The following is an 18329-nucleotide window of genomic DNA, read 5'->3' as shown; positions in this document are numbered from 1 at the left end:
AGGTCACCCCCACAGATTACAAAGTTGTATCATTAGGCATGGGGAAGGCAACAAGGGAACAAGAGGTTGAAGAGTTTGGTAATTCCTCCAATGCAATACTTAGAAGATTGAAGAAAGAAATGGAAGAGAAGGAGATGTACAAGACCTGAGATGAACAAGTTGAGAGATACATAGAACACTTGCTTAGGCCATTCCAGCAAGCAAAAGAACCCTACATCCCTCCTGCTATACTTGCATAGCGGACAACAACTGAGTTTGATGAAACGACATCTTGTGCCAAAATAACAAAGGCATGGTTTGAAAAATTAATTGTGAAGGGAAATAATGTGCTTAAAGAGTTGATGGTATTGCAACAAGGAATGGCCCAGTATCTCCAATCAATAGAGAATTTCAGGGATCATTTTGCTAACATCAACAAATCAAACAATAGTGTGCTTCCCCTTTTGATTGCTTTGATTAAGACCTTCACTAGGATTCCTATTGGTAAACATATTATAGAGCCGTATGAATTCAGCACTATCAAAGAAAGGTATCAGGCATTAACATTTTAAAGGGGCATCATTGTTGTCATTATCGACAACGAATGGGAAGGATGTGAGGATGTCATTGAGTATGTTAAAGAAAGTTCTTCCATACTCTTAGAGAGTATGATAGGTGATAGGAATCCAGAAATGAACATTGACATGTTGAGAATTGTTTGGAATAACCAACTTTTGCACAAAAGGGTCCCATTCTCTGAAGGTGACCTGGAAATTGCCAATAGACTATGTGTTGTGATGCATGCATATGATACCAACAAAATGGATTGGAATAAGCAGATGATGAAGGTGGAAGCAGAAGAGAGGCTAATCGATACAGGATCAACACCCCTTTTGTACCTCCTAAGCAAAACTAAAAGCAATCCTACTAAAGTTCCAAGAATATGCCCAAGCGGAATGTACAACTGGCAAAGATATATGGAAAGAATATTTGACAAATGAAAAAGAGTTTTTATTGTAAAAGGAAATATCAATTTTCGGCTAAAATAAAACAAAAATACAAAGCCTAAAGTTACTTATTTCTCCAGCTAGAAATTCTATCTTTTTGTGTCTTGGGAGCGGTGAACTTTTGTCTTCTAATGGGGTTAGTTGGAAACTAGCTAGAAGGAGGTCAAGATTTGATGTTTATTCTTCAATGAGATTGTTGCAGTCTCTAGGGGATGAATCTAGGCCATTGAAAAAGGGTTAATCCTGGCCATTCATCCAAAACCTAAAAACTATAAAAGGGCATGCCCTCTTTCATTTTTGGCAAGAAGTTTTAAGGAATTGTTGCAAAAACTCTGGTGAAATTAATATAGAAGTCATTGAAGTCGTGATCCATGTGTTATTCTTTGTGAGTGCATGGTTCATACTTCAAGTTAATTATTTTATTTCAAAGCAAGTTAGTATGGAGTAATTTATAAATCAATATTTGATGAAACCCTGTTCATACCATTGGGGATTCTCTGACTGGTAATTTTTGTGCATGGTTAGTCTAAACGTTTTTAAGCTTTAGTTCAATTACTGAATATATGACTTGATTGCATTGTATTATGGGTTCAATTTATGTATTGGTAATCTGAAAATATATTTATGTTTTAAGGGTTTTATCTATTGGTTTAGGACTTGTTTCATGTAGATTAGATTAGCTTTTTGAACCCCTGTTTGTCTTTTGATATTTCTTTTAAAATCAATTCCAGAAGTTGTTTATAAAGCACCATGTATCCTGAAAATCTGATGTTCAAAAGGTACTAGATATAGGAAGTTGTCCGTAGCAGTTATCTTAAAAATTTATCCAGAAAACAAATATATAAGTTTCCTTGTGATTACCAGCAAATCACATCATCACTGAATTATCCTAAGCACAGTCAAGACCTGATAAACCTTGAGGTTATCTTGTTTGGACAATCAGATGGCATACAAGATTTCCTTATTCAAGAGAGAATAGGATATACTCCGTGTATTTTATTCTGTGTTGATGGAAGTGCAAACTTCCTAATCAACAGATCACTTAGCTGAGTTGGAGAGGGAGGCAGGTGAATGGGCAGTAGAAGAGGCAGAAGATGAGGTTGGTGATCCAGCAAAAGTAGTTTCCTCACCTGTTGAGGCACGTATTGAGGATATTGCAGAAGCAACACCATCTACTTCAGCACTCACTAAGCAGCAACAGACTTTTTTGAGCTTTAGTCGTAGACAAAATTTATGATTTCTGATTTTCATTGATATGAAAGCTTGAACTTAATATGTATTCAAAGATTGTATTTATTTTGTAGTCTACAATATGTATTTGACTAAAAAAATTTCAAAGGTTGCACTTGTTTTTTGGCATATGATATATATTGAACTCAAACTTCGATTTATATATGATGGAAACCAGTAATATGTTATTATGTTCTATAAATTTAGTGTATATGTGGTTTTTTTAAGAATATGTTAAGAAATCGTATATTTTCAAATGTTCGATAAATTTGAAGATTTCTTGTTGATTTTTTCCTGAGTTTTTGCCGAGTCCCAAGTTTTATTAAATTTTGGGCCCAAAGAGTTATTGTCAAGTAAGAGTTTATCTTTGCTTGATGCCACTGTCCGAAAAAGTACTATAAATTTGAAACCCAAAAATGTAGTTAAAATTCAACAAAGCAGGGGAACTCATGGTTATTTGCCACAACGTTTAGTCTATGTACTTTATTTTCAAGTTTCTGTTGTCTCAACCATTACAGAAAATAGCACATATATCAAAATAAACAATGAAAAAGTGAGATTATCAATCATAAAAGTCGTTTCTTGCAATTAATAACGTTTTGAACTGTTCATCCTGAAATGTAGTGTGTAAAGACAATCTTCCCTACATAATATAAAGGAGATAGAAAACAATTCCTCAATTTTGTGATCAAATGTACCTCTGAAATAGAAGTCCCTGTTAACTGCAACATCCCTGAACTTGAAGACTGAAGACAGCATGCAAGAACAATGGCAAATATGTGTAGCTCCAATTTATCATCTGGTTGCATCTTCTCATAATGATGGCAAAGATTCTGCAAGTTCAATACAAGTTAAAGGAATTCTTCATGGTCTGCCTACCATAAGTACCAGACCACAGTGGAGGTGATTACAATTATGCAACTTAAATCGTCTTCAAGAAAATAACGATACAATACCATATTTATTGAACAATCCTGTAAATACCACTGCGATTCCTTATTGATAGATTTGATCAACATGCGAGCAGCCAAAATAGCTTCTGTTGGTAGCACTGCAGCCCAACTCATCCCTCCACATTCATGTTTGTGCTCACACCAATTCCTATCTTTAATATTCAATTGTGATATTTTGAACAAATCATTCTCAGACAAACATGTCATCCCAGTCCTGTGATCAGAAACATCTGAGATTTGCTCAGGAAATGAAATGTTCTCAGAGTGTTTACTCCAGTATAGACTTCCTCCAGCATGCTCTCTGCAATTTTCAGAGCAATATAAAGGTATTGCACAAGATTCACAAGGCACAGGATCCCCTGGAAGCTCCTTGAAGCAAAAGTGGCAGTGTGTATCACGAAACTGCTTCAAAATAATCTATATAATATACAACAGGGTCACAAAATAAACATCATACTAGAAGAACATTATATCTACAATTTACATCCTGGTTTATTCATCAAAATGACACCTTTACAATTAACATCACTGGCATATTTGCTGATGTGAAATCGTTAAAACAAACTAGAAGATTCACTTACACCATTTGATCAAAACATTATTTTTCACCCACAACCACGTTTGTCATTAATTGTGAACTTATCAACAGCATATGGAAATACAACTCAACAGGTCACAGTTGCTCTGAGTAACTACAGTTAACATAGGAATATAGGTGCAGAAAGAAAATGTATAATATCTATAAAGATTACAAAATGTAGAGCAACATATACAGCATCTCCCCATACCATATTTATCCATGATATTAGTCTCACAAAAAACCTCAGGCTTTCTCTATGCCTATAACACATTGGGTAGTTGAAACTTGAGACAGCTTAAACTTGTAAACAGTGGCTACAATTTTTGCAATCATCAACCAGTCATAATGTCACCTCAACTATTTTGACCTCAAAAAGATTCTAACTTGTACAAATTGTAATGAGACATTTTAAAGCAATGAAGCACAAAATTTTAATTAAATTACACATAATTACGTTTCTTTCTATCTCAGTTACCGGTTCTTGCCTAAACTGGCTGGGTCCTGGTCCTGGTCCCTGCCCGGTCCTGGTCCCTGCCCGGTCCTGGTCCCAGCCTGGTTCGCCCTGGGTCCCACCCGGGTCCTGCCCAGGCAGCTGGGTTCCCTGTGGGTCCTGTCACGCAGGACCCACAGGGAACCCAGCTGCCTGGGCAGGACCCGGGTGGGACCCAGGGCGAACCCAGGAGGACCCGGGTGAACCCAAGCCCGTGGGTTCCCAAAAACGGGGCCCACGGGTTAGAAAGCAATTAAAAACAATTAAAAAACAATTTTTTTATTTTTTTTTTACATCTAAACCCTAATCTGCCCCTCTATGATGCATTTCATGCATCAAAACATGCATTCAACCTATTCTACTTGCATTTTTGATGATTTATGATATATCAATATCAGAATATTTATTGGCATTGGCAATTATGGATTTATGATTTATGATTTATCTGTTATCATTTATGTATCATTGTATGGGAAAGTTACATTGTATGTTTCATATTTGTATGTTTGAACTGTGAACATATATAATTTTGATGTTTGAAGTTTGAACATATATATATATATATTAAAAAAAATTAAAAAATATATATATGTGTGTACGGACGAACCCGTACCCGTACCCAAAAAATTATTTTTTTTGCCGAATCCGCGAATCCGTACCCGAATCCGAACCTGAATCCGAACCGGAACCGGTAACTTAGCTTTCTATAGAAGTTACAAAGTTTCCCATAAGGGTTTCCTGAAAGATTTTCCAAGGGTTTGTCAAAAGGTATCCCTAACTTCTAACAAATTTCTAGTAGTCTCTTGAAATCATTCACTTAATCTTTATAATAATGATTAGCATAGACTACTATTGTTTAATGTCCCCTTTTAAATTAACTCAAGTTGGAACTGGAAATCCTTTTCCCCTTTCTTTATGATAAGCTAAGCCTAGTCAATCCCAGCCATCTTGGTCTTAGTTTCTCTTAACTATAGTGTGTCTTGTGTCCAAACTCTTAAGTGTGAGCTTTTTATCAGAGTTCTAGACTTTGTCATTCCATACCTTTTTGCTGAACTCTACTACTTCCTTCTCCTTATCAGAGTTTTGGAGTTTTCCCTACCAACGTGCCTTTCCTCAAACCTCCATTTTCTCTTGCTCTTGTTGAGTCACTAGACTTATCCATCCAAGCATACCTTCCGTCCATCCCTTGTCACTCTCCTTTATTCCCATCAAAGCATTAGACTTCTTCCTATCGGTATTCCTTTTACTCAAATCCCAACTCCTGACCAGTGGTCTCCCCAACTCTCGAACTAGACACTCTTGCCATTTTTCACTATTCGTTCCTACCTACCCCTACACAACCCAAAACAACATTATTGGGAAATTTTGACTTAGTGACCACTCCAAAAGACATTTTCCCAGCTAAGAAAACATTATATGTTATTTTGGGTGCTGGTTTTCATGTTTATGCAGCATTGGAATGGGAAGATGCCTATGCTTCATTTCTTGTGGTAGCTGCAACCCTTACCCCTTGGTCATCATGAATCTCAATTGTTGTTTTGAGCAAGAACACATTTTCACTATAACTCTTCATGTTATAAAAGGTTGGACATGTTCCTAAGAAGACTCAAACCTGATTTGTCTTCATTGAAACCCTAGAAAATATTGCTTAGAGCACATGTTGTTTAGAGTGCCACACCTAAGGATGAAAACCTTTAGATTTGCAAAGAACTAGATAACAACAAACCCTTTAATTTTTAGGTCCAAGGATGAAATCCCTTTAACTTAGTGAGACGACTTTATCTAAAGGTTGAGAGGGAACACCATGGTTGCAAATTGGACCCTCAATGCATCAAGTATGTTGCAAACTATTGTAAGAAAACAATAGGGTATTTTCATTTGTATTTGACACTGTTGCAAACATTGTGCTAGTGGCTATCATTGATGATGTTGTCTGTTATTCTTGCCATGTAACTAATTGTAATGTTCAGACTTCATTTTTGGCCAAAGGTTCTCTAAAGATTTCTCTTATTTCTAAAGTCTGCATTATAATTGTATTATAAGACCATGATTAATCAAGATTTTGTCATTTTGAGTTCCATATTAAAATCTGAAGATAAATTTGATAAATTTGAATATTAGGATTTAAAAGACAAAAGTTTGGGTTTCTGATAGTTTTGAGTTAAATGACAAAAGTTTGGGTTTCTGATAGTTTTGAGTTAAATACTTAAATTGGAAAATTTATTAACTCTAAAATAATTTGATTCAGTCATTAAAGTGGTACCAGAGCATATCACTAAAAATACATATTCGCAAGGGATTTAATGAATATTAGCATTAATACCCATTAGCAATATTACAATGGTATGAGAACAGAATATTCTACCAACTTGGTGGGTATTTCAACAATTTATGTTTCCTTGTGATAGAGAAGCCAAATACCTAAGACATGAACAAAGAAAATATCAGGTTGAAGGTCTCAAGACCAAGGGTTTGGATATAGAAGTTATGGCTATAGGACATAAAGGAGAAAAGAAAATGATAGATGAGGATAAAAAGTTCTTTCATAGGAACTTTCGAATTCTAGATCAAGGCAAAAAGAGTTGAATGAAATAATTAGGAAGCTAGTCAAACACTCAAACACAAGAAAACCCCATGGAGGGGATAGAAACACAACAAACTATAGAACCCTAGGTGATACAATCCTATAATCCTCAAGCCCCATATTTTTACAAGAAGAGGAAGAATCTAAAACAGTTTAGCCTGTTAGGGTTTCAAGCAGATCCGAAGCAAATATGAACTAACAATTATATGCAGATTTAAATACAAAAGATAAAGAAATAAAACAAGACACAGATAACACAGAGATTTAACGTGGTTCACCCAGAATGGGTTACGTCCACCATACACAGCCGTCCAATCTTTCTTATTATCCAGCAAAAACAGTACATCAACCTTACAATGCCTTGAGCATCCCAGCCGCTTATAACATGCGTTTTTAGGGCAACAAACAAAGTCGGCCCTTTTTAGGGTTTTATTACAATGTCGGTTTTCATCAACAAAATGAAAACGTGCTGAGTGTACAGTCCTTTGCTGATCAGTCGCCACATTTCAACAATCTCCCACTTGGAGACTGATCAAGCTCCACACCGAACAATCTCCCACTTGGAGACTGATACTACACGACACCACTGTACATGCAACATCCACTGGATAAAACACTAGGACTTGACTGGTATAAATTCCACAATTATCAATCAAGAAGACCAACAGAAACTGATGAAGAAATCAGCTTCTCTTGTGGAACTGCCTTTGTGAACATATCGGCAGGATTCTCACTTGTGTGAATCTTCTCAAGCTGTAACTGACCCTCCTCCAAAATAGTCCGAATGAAGTGGTACCTGAGCTGAATGTGCTTTGTCCTTGAATGAAAAGCAGAGTTCTTCGCAAGATGAATCGCACTTTGGCTATCAGTATACAATGGGCTATCCTTTTGTGTCTAACCCAATTCCTTCAGAAAACATTGCAACCAAATCATCTCTTTGCTGGCTTCTGTAGCAGCAACATACTCAGCTTCAATGGTTGAAAGTGCAACAACCTTTTGCAGCCTAGAAATCCAACTGACTGCAGTTCCCCCTATAGTAAAGACATACCCTATAGTACTCCTTCGTGAATCAATATCACCCGCCAGATCAGAGTCAACAAATCCACTTAGAGCAGCATTAGATCCTTTGAAACATAATGCCTTTGTAGTAGTTCCTTTCAAATACCGAAGAATCCGTTTCACAGCATTCCAATGTTCCATACCCGGATTACTCATAAACCTGCTCACAACTCCCACTGCATGTGCAATATCTGGCCTTGTGCATACCATTGCATACATCAGACTACCAACAACTGATGAATACGGGATGTTAGACATTTTATTAACCTCTTCTTGTGCCTTTGGGCACATCTCCTTAGTCAATTTGAAATGACTAGCCAAAGGTGTACTAACTGCTTTTGCATCCTGCATGTTAAATCTTTTCAACACCTTCTTTATATACTCACTTTGGGACAAATTCAAGGTTCTATTTTTCCTGTCCCGTGTAATCCTCATACCGAGAATTTGCTTAGCTACACCCAAATCCTTCATAGCAAATGACCTGGCTAATTTTTGTTTAAGATCATTTATATGTTGCATGTTAGACCCAGCAACAAGCATGTCATCAACATAAAGCAACAGGATAATATAACTGCCATTATCAAATCTCTTAAAATATACACAATGATCAGAATGACATCTATGATAACCGTGTTCAGCCATGAAACTATCAAATTTTAAATACCATTGTCGGGGTGCTTGCTTTAGGCCATACAGACTTTTCTTCAACCTGCACGCCAAGTTCTCCTTACCTTTGACCTCATATCCCTGTGGTTGCAACATATAAATTTCCTCCTCCAAATCTTCATGGAGAAAAGCCGTTTTGACATCTAATTGTTCAAGATGTAAATCATCTGCAGCCACAAGACTAAGTACAGTTCTAATTGAAGTCATTTTTACAACTGGAGAAAATATTTCATCATAATCTATACCCTTTTTTTGTGCAAAACCTTTTACCACAAGTCTGGCCTTATATCTTTTCTGACCTCCTTCCTCCTCCTTCAGCTGATAAACCCATTTGTTAGGCAAGGCTCTTTTTTCTGCAGGTAGAGGAACTAAGTCCCAAGTCTTATTTTTCATCAGGGAGTCCATCTCCTCTTTCATGCCTAGCTGCCACTGTTGTTTGGCATCCACCTGCATTGCTTCTTCATATTCTTCTGGTTCACCAGAATCCGTTAATAAAATAGAATACAAAGAAGGAGAAAATCTTTCAGGGGGTCTACTTGTCCTCGTAGAACGTCTAACACTTGCAGGAGTTTGTGGGACAATCTGTTGTTGCTGAGCATCAGGTACTTGTGGCATTTCATTTTCAGGAATCTCATCCAACACCACATATTCTTGTTTGTCCTGTTCATGCTTCTTTTCCTGCATCTGTTCTTTATACATAACCTTCTCATTGAATATAACATCTCTACTTCTAATTATTTTCTTATTTTCAAAATCCCATAACCGATAGCCATATTCATCTATCCCATATCCAATGAAGGTACATTTCTGAGATTTAGCATCAAGCTTGGTTCTGTTTTCTTTATCAACATGGACAAAAGCTTCACAACCAAAAGTTTTTAGGAAAGAATAATTTACCTTTTTACCAGTCCATGCCTCCTCTGGAATACCACCATCCAAAGGGGTTGAAGGTCCTCTATTTATCAAATAGACAGCAGTATGTACAGCATCTGCCCAAAAATATAAGGGCAATCCAGCATGCAATCTCATGCTCCTCGCACGTTCCATGATGGTCCTATTCATTCTCTCTGACACACCATTTTCCTGTGGAGTTCCTGGAACTGTCTTCTGCTTTCGAATCCCATTTAAGGAACAGTAATCTTCAAATGCTTTGCTGCAATACTCACCTCCATTATCCGATCTGACACACTTCAACTTTTTTCCTGTCTCATTCTCAACCAAAGCTTTCCATTTCTTAAAAGTTTCAAAAACATCTGATTTTTGTTTTAGGAAATATACCCATGTTTTTCTGGTTGAGTCATCAATAAAAATAACATAATAACAAGAGCCACCAAGAGATGATACCTGAGCCGGTCCCCATACATCTGAATGTACAAGCTCTAACTTCTCACTCTTCTTCTCTTTCCCAACCTTGAGAAATCTGACTCTTTTCTGTTTACCATAAACATAGTTTTCACAGAACTCTAAATCAATCTTCTTTAGTCCTGGCAATAGATTTTTGGAGTGAAGGATTTTCATCCCTTTCTCACTCATGTGCCCAAGCCTATGGTGCCACATTATCGAATCTGTTCTTGCAACATTTATTGTTGTTGTCCCTGCAGTAACTTTATCTGTAGCAGCTAAGGTAGAGTAAGTGTTACCAGTACACAGATATAATGTGCCTACCTTCGCACCTTTAGCTACTACTACTGATCCTTTAGTGACCTTCCACATACTGTCTGAGAAGGTAACTATGCAACCTTCACTACCTAGTTGCCCTGCAGAAATTAAATTTCTTCTTAAATTAGGAACATGTCTTACCTCCTGCAGAAACCAGTCATTACCATTATGCAACTTGATCTTTATCTTTCCTTTTCCAACAATTTGACAGGGTTCATCATCACCCAAATATACCTGTCCAAAATCACCTTGAACATAATCTAGAAAATATTTGATATGGGATGTAGCATGAAATGAAGCCCCAGAATCTATTACCTAGGAATCATTAACATTATCCAAACATAAGATTAAAGCATCTTGTAAAGTATTACTTGCAATATTAGCTTCCTTACTGTCATTTTCATTTTTGTCTCCTTCTTTGTTTTTCCGAGACCAACAGTCTTTCTTTAGATGACCAGGCTTTCCGCAGTACCAGCAATCTTTCTTTCCTCTAGATTGAGAGCGTCCTTTCTTTGACTTCCCTCGTGACTTCTCATTCCCAGGGCCTTTTCCTCTTTCCTTTGATCTTCCTCTGTTCTCCACATTCGAAACACTATCCGATGATGTTGGAGTCTCACCTGTGCTTTTCCTTCGCATTTCCTCGCTTAGGATAACACCAACAATATCATCAAATACCAAAGTATTTTTACCAGAGACAGAGTTACTTACAGCCATAACCAAGCTATTCCAACTTTCTGGCAAAGAACATAAAATCAAGAGAGCCCTAACCTCTTCTGCAAAGGTAATTTTTACCGAAGACAATTGACTGGTAATTGTATTAAATTCATTTAAGTGCTCCGCTACAGATCCTCCCTCACTCATTTTCAAATTAAACAAACACTTCATAAGAAATACCTTATTCGAAGCCGAGGGTTTCTCATATAGCTTAGCCAATGTTGCCATCAAATCTACAGTCGTTTTTGCTTCTGTTATATTGAATGCTACAGACGACGCAAGGCACAATCGAATGGATCCCAGTGCCTTTCTATCTAAAATGTCCCACTCTTCATCTGATATTGTGGTCGGTTTCTTTGCCTTTCCTTCCAATGGCCGCCACAAATCCTTTTGATACAGGTAATCCTCCATCTGCATTTTCCATAACTGATAATTTTGGCCGTTAAACTTTTCGACCTTGAATTTGGAATCCTCCATTGCTCCCACTCAAATCTGAAAGTCCTGCCAATTTACAGAAAACCTCGCTCTGATACCAATTGTTAGGGTTTCAAGCAGATCCGAAGCAAATATGAACTAACAATTATATGCAAATTTAAATACAAAAGATAAAGAAATAAAACAGGACACAGATAACACAGAGATTTAACGTGGTTCACCCAGAATGGGTTACGTCCACCATACACAGCCGTCCAATCTTTCTTATTATCCAGCAAAAACAGTACATCAACCTTACAATGCCTTGAGCATCCCAGCCGCTTATAACATGCGTTTTTAGGGCAACAAACAAAGTCGCCCCTTTTTAGGGTTTTATTACAATGCTGAGTGTACAGTACTTTGCTGATCAGTCGCCACATTTCAACATAGCCCTCATGAAGAATCTATTAAGGACGAAGTGGATAGATTAATGGATAAATATTAGTATCAATCTGAAGCTATTAGAGAGTCCCTATCTTTTGAAAAATATGTCGATACATCAAGGAGCAGTCCCCTCTAGAGGAAAGAATAGGGAATATACAAAGTGTGGAAAGCGGAGAGTTAAAAAATGTAAGGAAGCTAAGTATGGAATAACACTTCCAATGATAATCAAACAGGGGAGTGAATGCAAAAATTAGTTACAAATCCTTAAACAATTACAGATTAGATGAACATATAAATTTCAAGTTCAAACAAATAGAACATAACACTAGATTTACGTGGGAAAACCCTTACGAGAAAAAACATACACTTCAAAATAGAGAGCTCAATTGTATTACAGCACCAAAGGTTGCAATACAAAGTACAAAATCAATGCTCTTCAGAAGTAGTTACAATGACCAAGAATTCTAGAGCAATTCCAACAATGTAATGGCATCTCAGGAAATAAACAAAGTGTCTCATCAAAACAACAAAGGCACTAACATATTTCTAAAGCTCACATATGAAAGGTAGGCACTCATGGTTTCAGAACACCATCTCTCACACCTAGGTCGTCAAGTGGTGTCCAAAACAGCGACCTGCCATATCCATGACACGTTGCAAATAGCAATTTTCACCTATTGCTTCCATAACAGTTATCTTTCTATATGTACTACATCCACTACATAGAAACTGCCAAAAGTCATAATTGGGCATATCCCTTGCACATAGATACCTGCTAAAAAGAACTCAACAATAAATACCAACAACCAAACATTAACTCCTCATAACTCTTTAGTCTCGACATAGCAATTTAGCAATCCTAGCGAGGTTAACATACAAGGACACCAAAGTGCACCCCCTAGGGATTTTACAAATTCCTTTGCCAAGATGAGCACCTAGGTGACAAGTAGCACAATTTAATGCTCCTCACCACACATTTAGGAAGCCAACTCACAATTGGGTCCCACAAAGTGATATAGCAACATGTTAAGTTAACACTTAAGAAATGAATAATAAAATAATCAAATACTTATCCATGTTGAGACTCTAAGGTCGAGACGCCTTAACATTCTCCCACTTGTCAAAGACCTATCAAAAGTCAACCTCCATCATTTGGTCAAGACCCCAAGGTCCATAGCAATAGCACACCATTTGAACTTCTTTGTGTTCACTAACTTCGCCAATGCATCTACAAAATTCACCGAAGTATCAACATTTTCCATTTTCACCTTTCCATCTACCATATCATGAACAAGTGAAACTATACATCGATATGCTTCTTTATGGCATGGAAGGTAGGATTCTTTGCTAAACAAATGGCACTCTAGCTATCACAACAAATAGTAATTTGCTATGAAACCCTGGGAAGCGTCCCCTACCTGAAAAACCCCCGTCCCAATTCCGGGGACGTTTCGGGGACTTGGGGACGGCCAGGGGAGGTCCCCCCCTGTCCCCAAATTGTTAGAATTTTGAGGGGACGTCCCCGAAATAGGGGGACGGCTTGCCTAGTTGTGGGGGATGTCCACATGTCCCGAGGACGGCTGGGGACGGATTGGGGACATCCCAGCCGTCCCGGGGACGGCTAGACATCCCCCACATCTAGGGCTAGGGAAAAATATTAAAAAAATAAAAAATTGTCATATTTTCAATTTTTTTTAATTTTTCCAACATTAAAATTAAAATTAAAATGCAACAGTAAATTTATTAATTCATATCAAATATTTATAGTTTTAAATTAATTAATATTATAAATTTTAAAATTTATAAATAGAAAATAAATTAAATAATAAAATATTAAATAATAAATATTATACTTTGCTTTTTAGTATTTACTTAGTACTATTTTGATTTCCATATCGCAACTGACAATGAAACAATATGGCAGCAATGTAGCTTTTTGGCATTTTGTATGTTATTTCTTTAATATCTATTATGAAATGCATATTGATAATGTTGTATGTTCGATGTTTGCATTCTAGAATGTTTTCATAGTATCATACACATGCTATATCCATGTTTTCATATGAATATAATGTATAGATGCATGCTTTATCCATGTTTTCATATGAACATTTAAAATTTTCCTATATATTTTAAATTTTCCCTATATTTTATATAGCCGTCCCCTTTGCCGCCCCCCCCCCCCCCCCCCCCCTCCCCAAATTTGGCAAAAAAAATTGCCGTCCCGGAAACTCGTCCCCCTGTCTCCCCATCTCGGAAACTTGGGGTAACGTAGGTAATTTGTCCTTCATCAAAACCAATGTCTAAACAAAAGCATTTAAGCCAAATGGCATCCTTACAAGCACGAGTATCTGCCATGTAATCTGCTTTTGTAGTGGACAAAGTGATTGCAACTTTGCCTCTTACTCATCCAACTGATAGCACCACCAAACATTGTGAAAACATATCCATTGATGGATCTTTTGCTATCTATGTCACCTATTGGTGTAGGGGCACTAGGATAAATGTTTGCATGATTTGGATGTGTGTTGTTCCATGGTGATGTTTTATGGTAGGATGTGTGTTGATCCATGGTGACGTCCATGGTGGTCCTAAGACAATGTAATAAGCCATAAGGCTGCCAGCTGTGTAGATTTGGTCCAAAGCCTTATATGGGCATTTTGTTTGTGTTTTTGGTGTTTAGGAGTCTTAGATATGTTGTGTGCTCATTCTTGCCCTTTTGGTGTGAAGGCAAGAGCCAAATTGTCATAATGGTCAAAAGTTGCAATGTTGTCATGAGAAACTTTGACAAGTTTATGCATTTTTGGTTACCCAACAGTTAGTTGGTTGAATGTACGCGTTGGGAGTGGCTGGAGGAGTTCCTTGGCATGATATAACCCTGAGGAACGATGCCAACGGGTTGGAAGAAGTTGGTGATGAAATTCTTGTTTCCAAATCAATCTAAAACTGCAATTTACTCCATTTTCCTTGTGTTTTTTGCAATTTGTATGGATTTGTACGGATGATTCGCATGAATTAAGAGCAGCACAAGTTGAGGCTGTGAATCATCTTTCATTTGGCGTTGGAGAGAAGTCTTGAAACTCTTTTCTTTGAGTGTTAGAGCATTTTCTTTATCGCTGGCCTGAGAAACCCTTAAAACCAGGATTTTGATGCAAAAGGGGTCAAAATTCAACATTCCATCTTGGGAATGGCCTGAAACCTTGGGGAATGTTGAATTGGATTGTATATTAAATGTTCCAAGTGGTTTGGGAGGCAGGAAGTGTCATTTGCAATTTTTAAGATGATGCCCTAGGTTTGACATCTCTTATGTGGCAAGCTTGTGCAGCAGAAGAAGTGGATCAAACCCTTGGATAGTGGATTGAAAGGTGAGTGAAATTGGCATGGGAGGGACCCTTGAACATGTACAGACCTCAGACAAGTGCTCAATGTTCCTTCTAATATGACCGGTGAACACTTTTAGTGTCAAACCTCCAATACCGGCTAGAGAGGCATAATTAGGGGTAATGTGGACAAACCTCTTAAACACAAAACCCAAATGCCAAAGTGTGAAGTTTCTAAGCGCATCCAAAAGGGTCTCTAAATCTGTGATTCCTTCTAGGGGTTGTTAAGGTAGATTGGAAGAGACTATGCAAAAACCCAAATAGGAGGCCTAATTGCTAGTAGCCCTTACTAGGTCTTTAAGGGTAAAAGACATTAGGGATCTTGCAGAACCTGATCAAGAGGTCCAAGTCAGTGCAAATGCCTTGTCTCACATGATATTTCATCCACAAATGTCATACTTCACCATTTGAGCAAAAGATCCTATTTGCTAAGGGTTTGGGGTTGTTAGGTGTTCTTGGTTGGAAGGGTTGAGTCAATAGGAGTAGTGTTGACGTGTCTAAAATCGCATTGCTACAAACTCCATATGGCCAACGCAGAATAGAATGTACCCGCTGAGTATCCTATCCTCTCTTGAGATAAGGAAATCCCTAGTGTTGTTTCTTATGTTTGATCAAAGGGGACAACCTCAAGGTTTCGTTTGTCAGGTCTTGACTGTGGGATTACTCAATGGTTTGATGTGTTTTTGCTGAAAACACAAGGGGACTTACGATAAAATAGGCAATTGCTGGATGAGTTCCCTAGAACTTTAATAGTCTTGCTTATCGAATGGTTTAAGCTGGGTTAATACTGTTTTCAGCAGGACTGCGGATTCTTCTTGCTTACAAAAAAAGGGAAAAAGGAGAGATAGGGAGAGAGAGGTATAGAAAATCTAAGTTATTTAACTAAGATAGCAGATTCAGTAAACAGACAGACACCTCCAAATAACTAGATTAAGCATTACCAACCATTTAAGCACAATACTTGCATCAATCTAATGCGATCTTCAAGGGAAAACTGAGTTTTCATGCTATTAAATACAACATCAGAACTTTAACATTCATTCAGAGAGCATTCAATAACCGAACTAAGCATATGAAGGGTTCAGATTAACCATGCAGAAGGAAAGACAATCAGCCATTCCCTAATGGTATGAACAGTGAGGATTCTATCAGATGTTTACTTAGAAAATGCTATATAAAGGAAGGAAACATAACTGAAAATTCTAAATTAATGAAGAAGGAGACCATGCACTCATAAGGAAACTTGAAACAGTCTTAACTTTGCATTAAATCTTGTAAATTTCGCCAAAGCTCCAACAACAATCCATGAACTTCTTACAAAATGAGGGAAAACCAGTCCCTTAAATAGGCTTCAAAAATGGATGAATGGCCAAGATCTAATCTAAACAAGAGGCCCAGATTCATCCTTACAAAAGAGTACCCATACCCATAAATGGAGGGTAAATATCAGCAACTACCCCAAAGGGAGTAATAACTACCCAAAAAGGTAATTAAAACTTATCCAAAATAAATCAAAAAGGCACATACATAAAGTTTACATTTAGTTGACTTGGAAGTCAAATATGACCCTTTGGCCAAAAAGTGCACTTTTCAAAATCAAAAAGAAAATAGCACTTTAGGAGAGCACTTTTTCCTTTTCAGCTTCACATTCCCTTTTCCAAATCCTTGCCGTGCAAATATTCTTGCCAAAGGTCCCGACCTGCTATATGTTCCTCACGAACATATTCCTGGAACCTGAGGCACAATTGGAATAGCAAACTGAATGGAGGCATAGGAGGATGACGAATTTTATACTACATGCCTTCAAGGTATTGGTCTACGTGCTTCAAGCCATCTTTCCAGCTGGAACGATTACGCTCGAAGCACAACATGTCCGAATGGAATTGACCAGCAAAACTCAGGTCCCTAGCAGAATAGGTGATCCTATCCGTCCCTAGTCTTTCCTCCCAGTTCGGCTGTATCACTTCATCAGACAGGTCATTTTGCCATCCCAAGACCATTGATCGGAGGATCGTCTTGCCGAGTTCTTGCATGGTTTTCAGAATTGTCTCGCATGCATCGTGTTCTTTATAAATGATTTCTCTTGTGTCATTTTTCATGGTGATAGTCCAGTAACATTCTTTGAAAATGCCAATATCATGGGGGTGCAGGATGTCGGAGAGTGTGGGGATCTGTGTCTAGGTCCAAAAGAGAGCTCTTACGAGGGGAAGAGTTGTGGCAGCCACTTCATGCATTCTGAGGGATTCCCTTTTTACCTGCAATAGTCTGACCAAGGTGGTCTCTCGATGGTGGGCCATTTCTTTTACTTCTTCGAGGATTCGTTCTCCCCTCCCTTTGATGCCTTGTATCCATTCTCTGACGGCCCTTGCAGTATCCCATACTCCTTCAAATTCCGTTGTAGTTCTTTGTGCCAATGCCGTCGGGGGAATGTGGGATTCGGAAGCATTGTGTAATGGCCTTAGGAGTTGATCAATGTACCCCTCAGCCTGCTCAGCACGAGCTTGATACATGTTCTTTTCAACTGTTATCTCTTCAAGTTGCCTGAGTATGTTTTGCACTGAATCCCTGAATTCCTCCTTTTCTTGTTCCTTAGTGGCTCGTCTGATGGGGACAGTCATGATGCTATTATCAGCTAGTGTAATCTGGTCTGCAGGCTTGTCTACAAGCGGGGTGGCGATGTGAAGAGTACGGTTCCTTTGCTCATCTTTGGTTATTCTAGAATATGTCTTGGGCTTTTTCTTCCCCTTGGCTTTAGCTTGATCTATACGTGAGAAGATGTCCTCCAAATCGATGGGTGGCTTTGTGGCGGCCTTGCGCTAGGCTCGGGCAATTAACCATCCTTGAGGTACAGTCTGGGTTGACGCTATGGTTAAGTTTGCAATCTGTTCTTTGACGTTTTCAGCCGTCTCATCACAAATTTGCAGCTGTTCTGCTATAGGAGGAGTAGAGGAGGTGTCGAGTTCTTTGCTTGCAGCCGAGTTTTCCCCCACTTCACTGAACAATTGCCTGGTGCCTTCGTGTGACGGTTGTTCTTCAGTCTTTTCAGGCCTGCAGGTATTATCTGTCTTTTGCTCTCCTTCAACAGTGGAGTCATCCTTGGTAGTGTTATGGAGCAGCAATTCATGGCGGCTCTGTTGGGTGGGTTCATGTACTTCGATCCCTTGATTGCA

The 18329-nt window shown here is 38.1% G+C and overlaps 1 protein-coding gene across 2 annotated transcripts in view; it reads right to left on the bottom strand.

The window, feature by feature from the left end:
* LOC131079464 (uncharacterized) overlaps nucleotides 1–18329 on the bottom strand; it is a 220541-nt gene that overhangs the window by 122475 nt on the left and 79737 nt on the right. For both annotated transcript variants that reach the window (XM_058017429.2, XM_058017430.2), the window contains exons 2-3: nucleotides 3173–3586; nucleotides 2915–3049 (exon numbers count right to left, since the gene is read on the bottom strand). In XM_058017429.2, the coding sequence (XP_057873412.2) occupies nucleotides 2915–3049; nucleotides 3173–3376 (339 nt within the window). In that variant the 5' untranslated portion in view covers nucleotides 3377–3586. The remainder of the gene's footprint in view (nucleotides 1–2914; nucleotides 3050–3172; nucleotides 3587–18329) is intronic.

The sequence above is a fragment of the Cryptomeria japonica genome, chromosome 8, assembly GCF_030272615.1.
Source record: "Cryptomeria japonica chromosome 8, Sugi_1.0, whole genome shotgun sequence".
Taxonomy (NCBI): domain Eukaryota; kingdom Viridiplantae; phylum Streptophyta; class Pinopsida; order Cupressales; family Cupressaceae; genus Cryptomeria; species Cryptomeria japonica.
The sequence above is the reverse complement of the archived record's forward strand: the minus strand, read 5'-3'. Positions and strand labels throughout refer to the sequence as shown.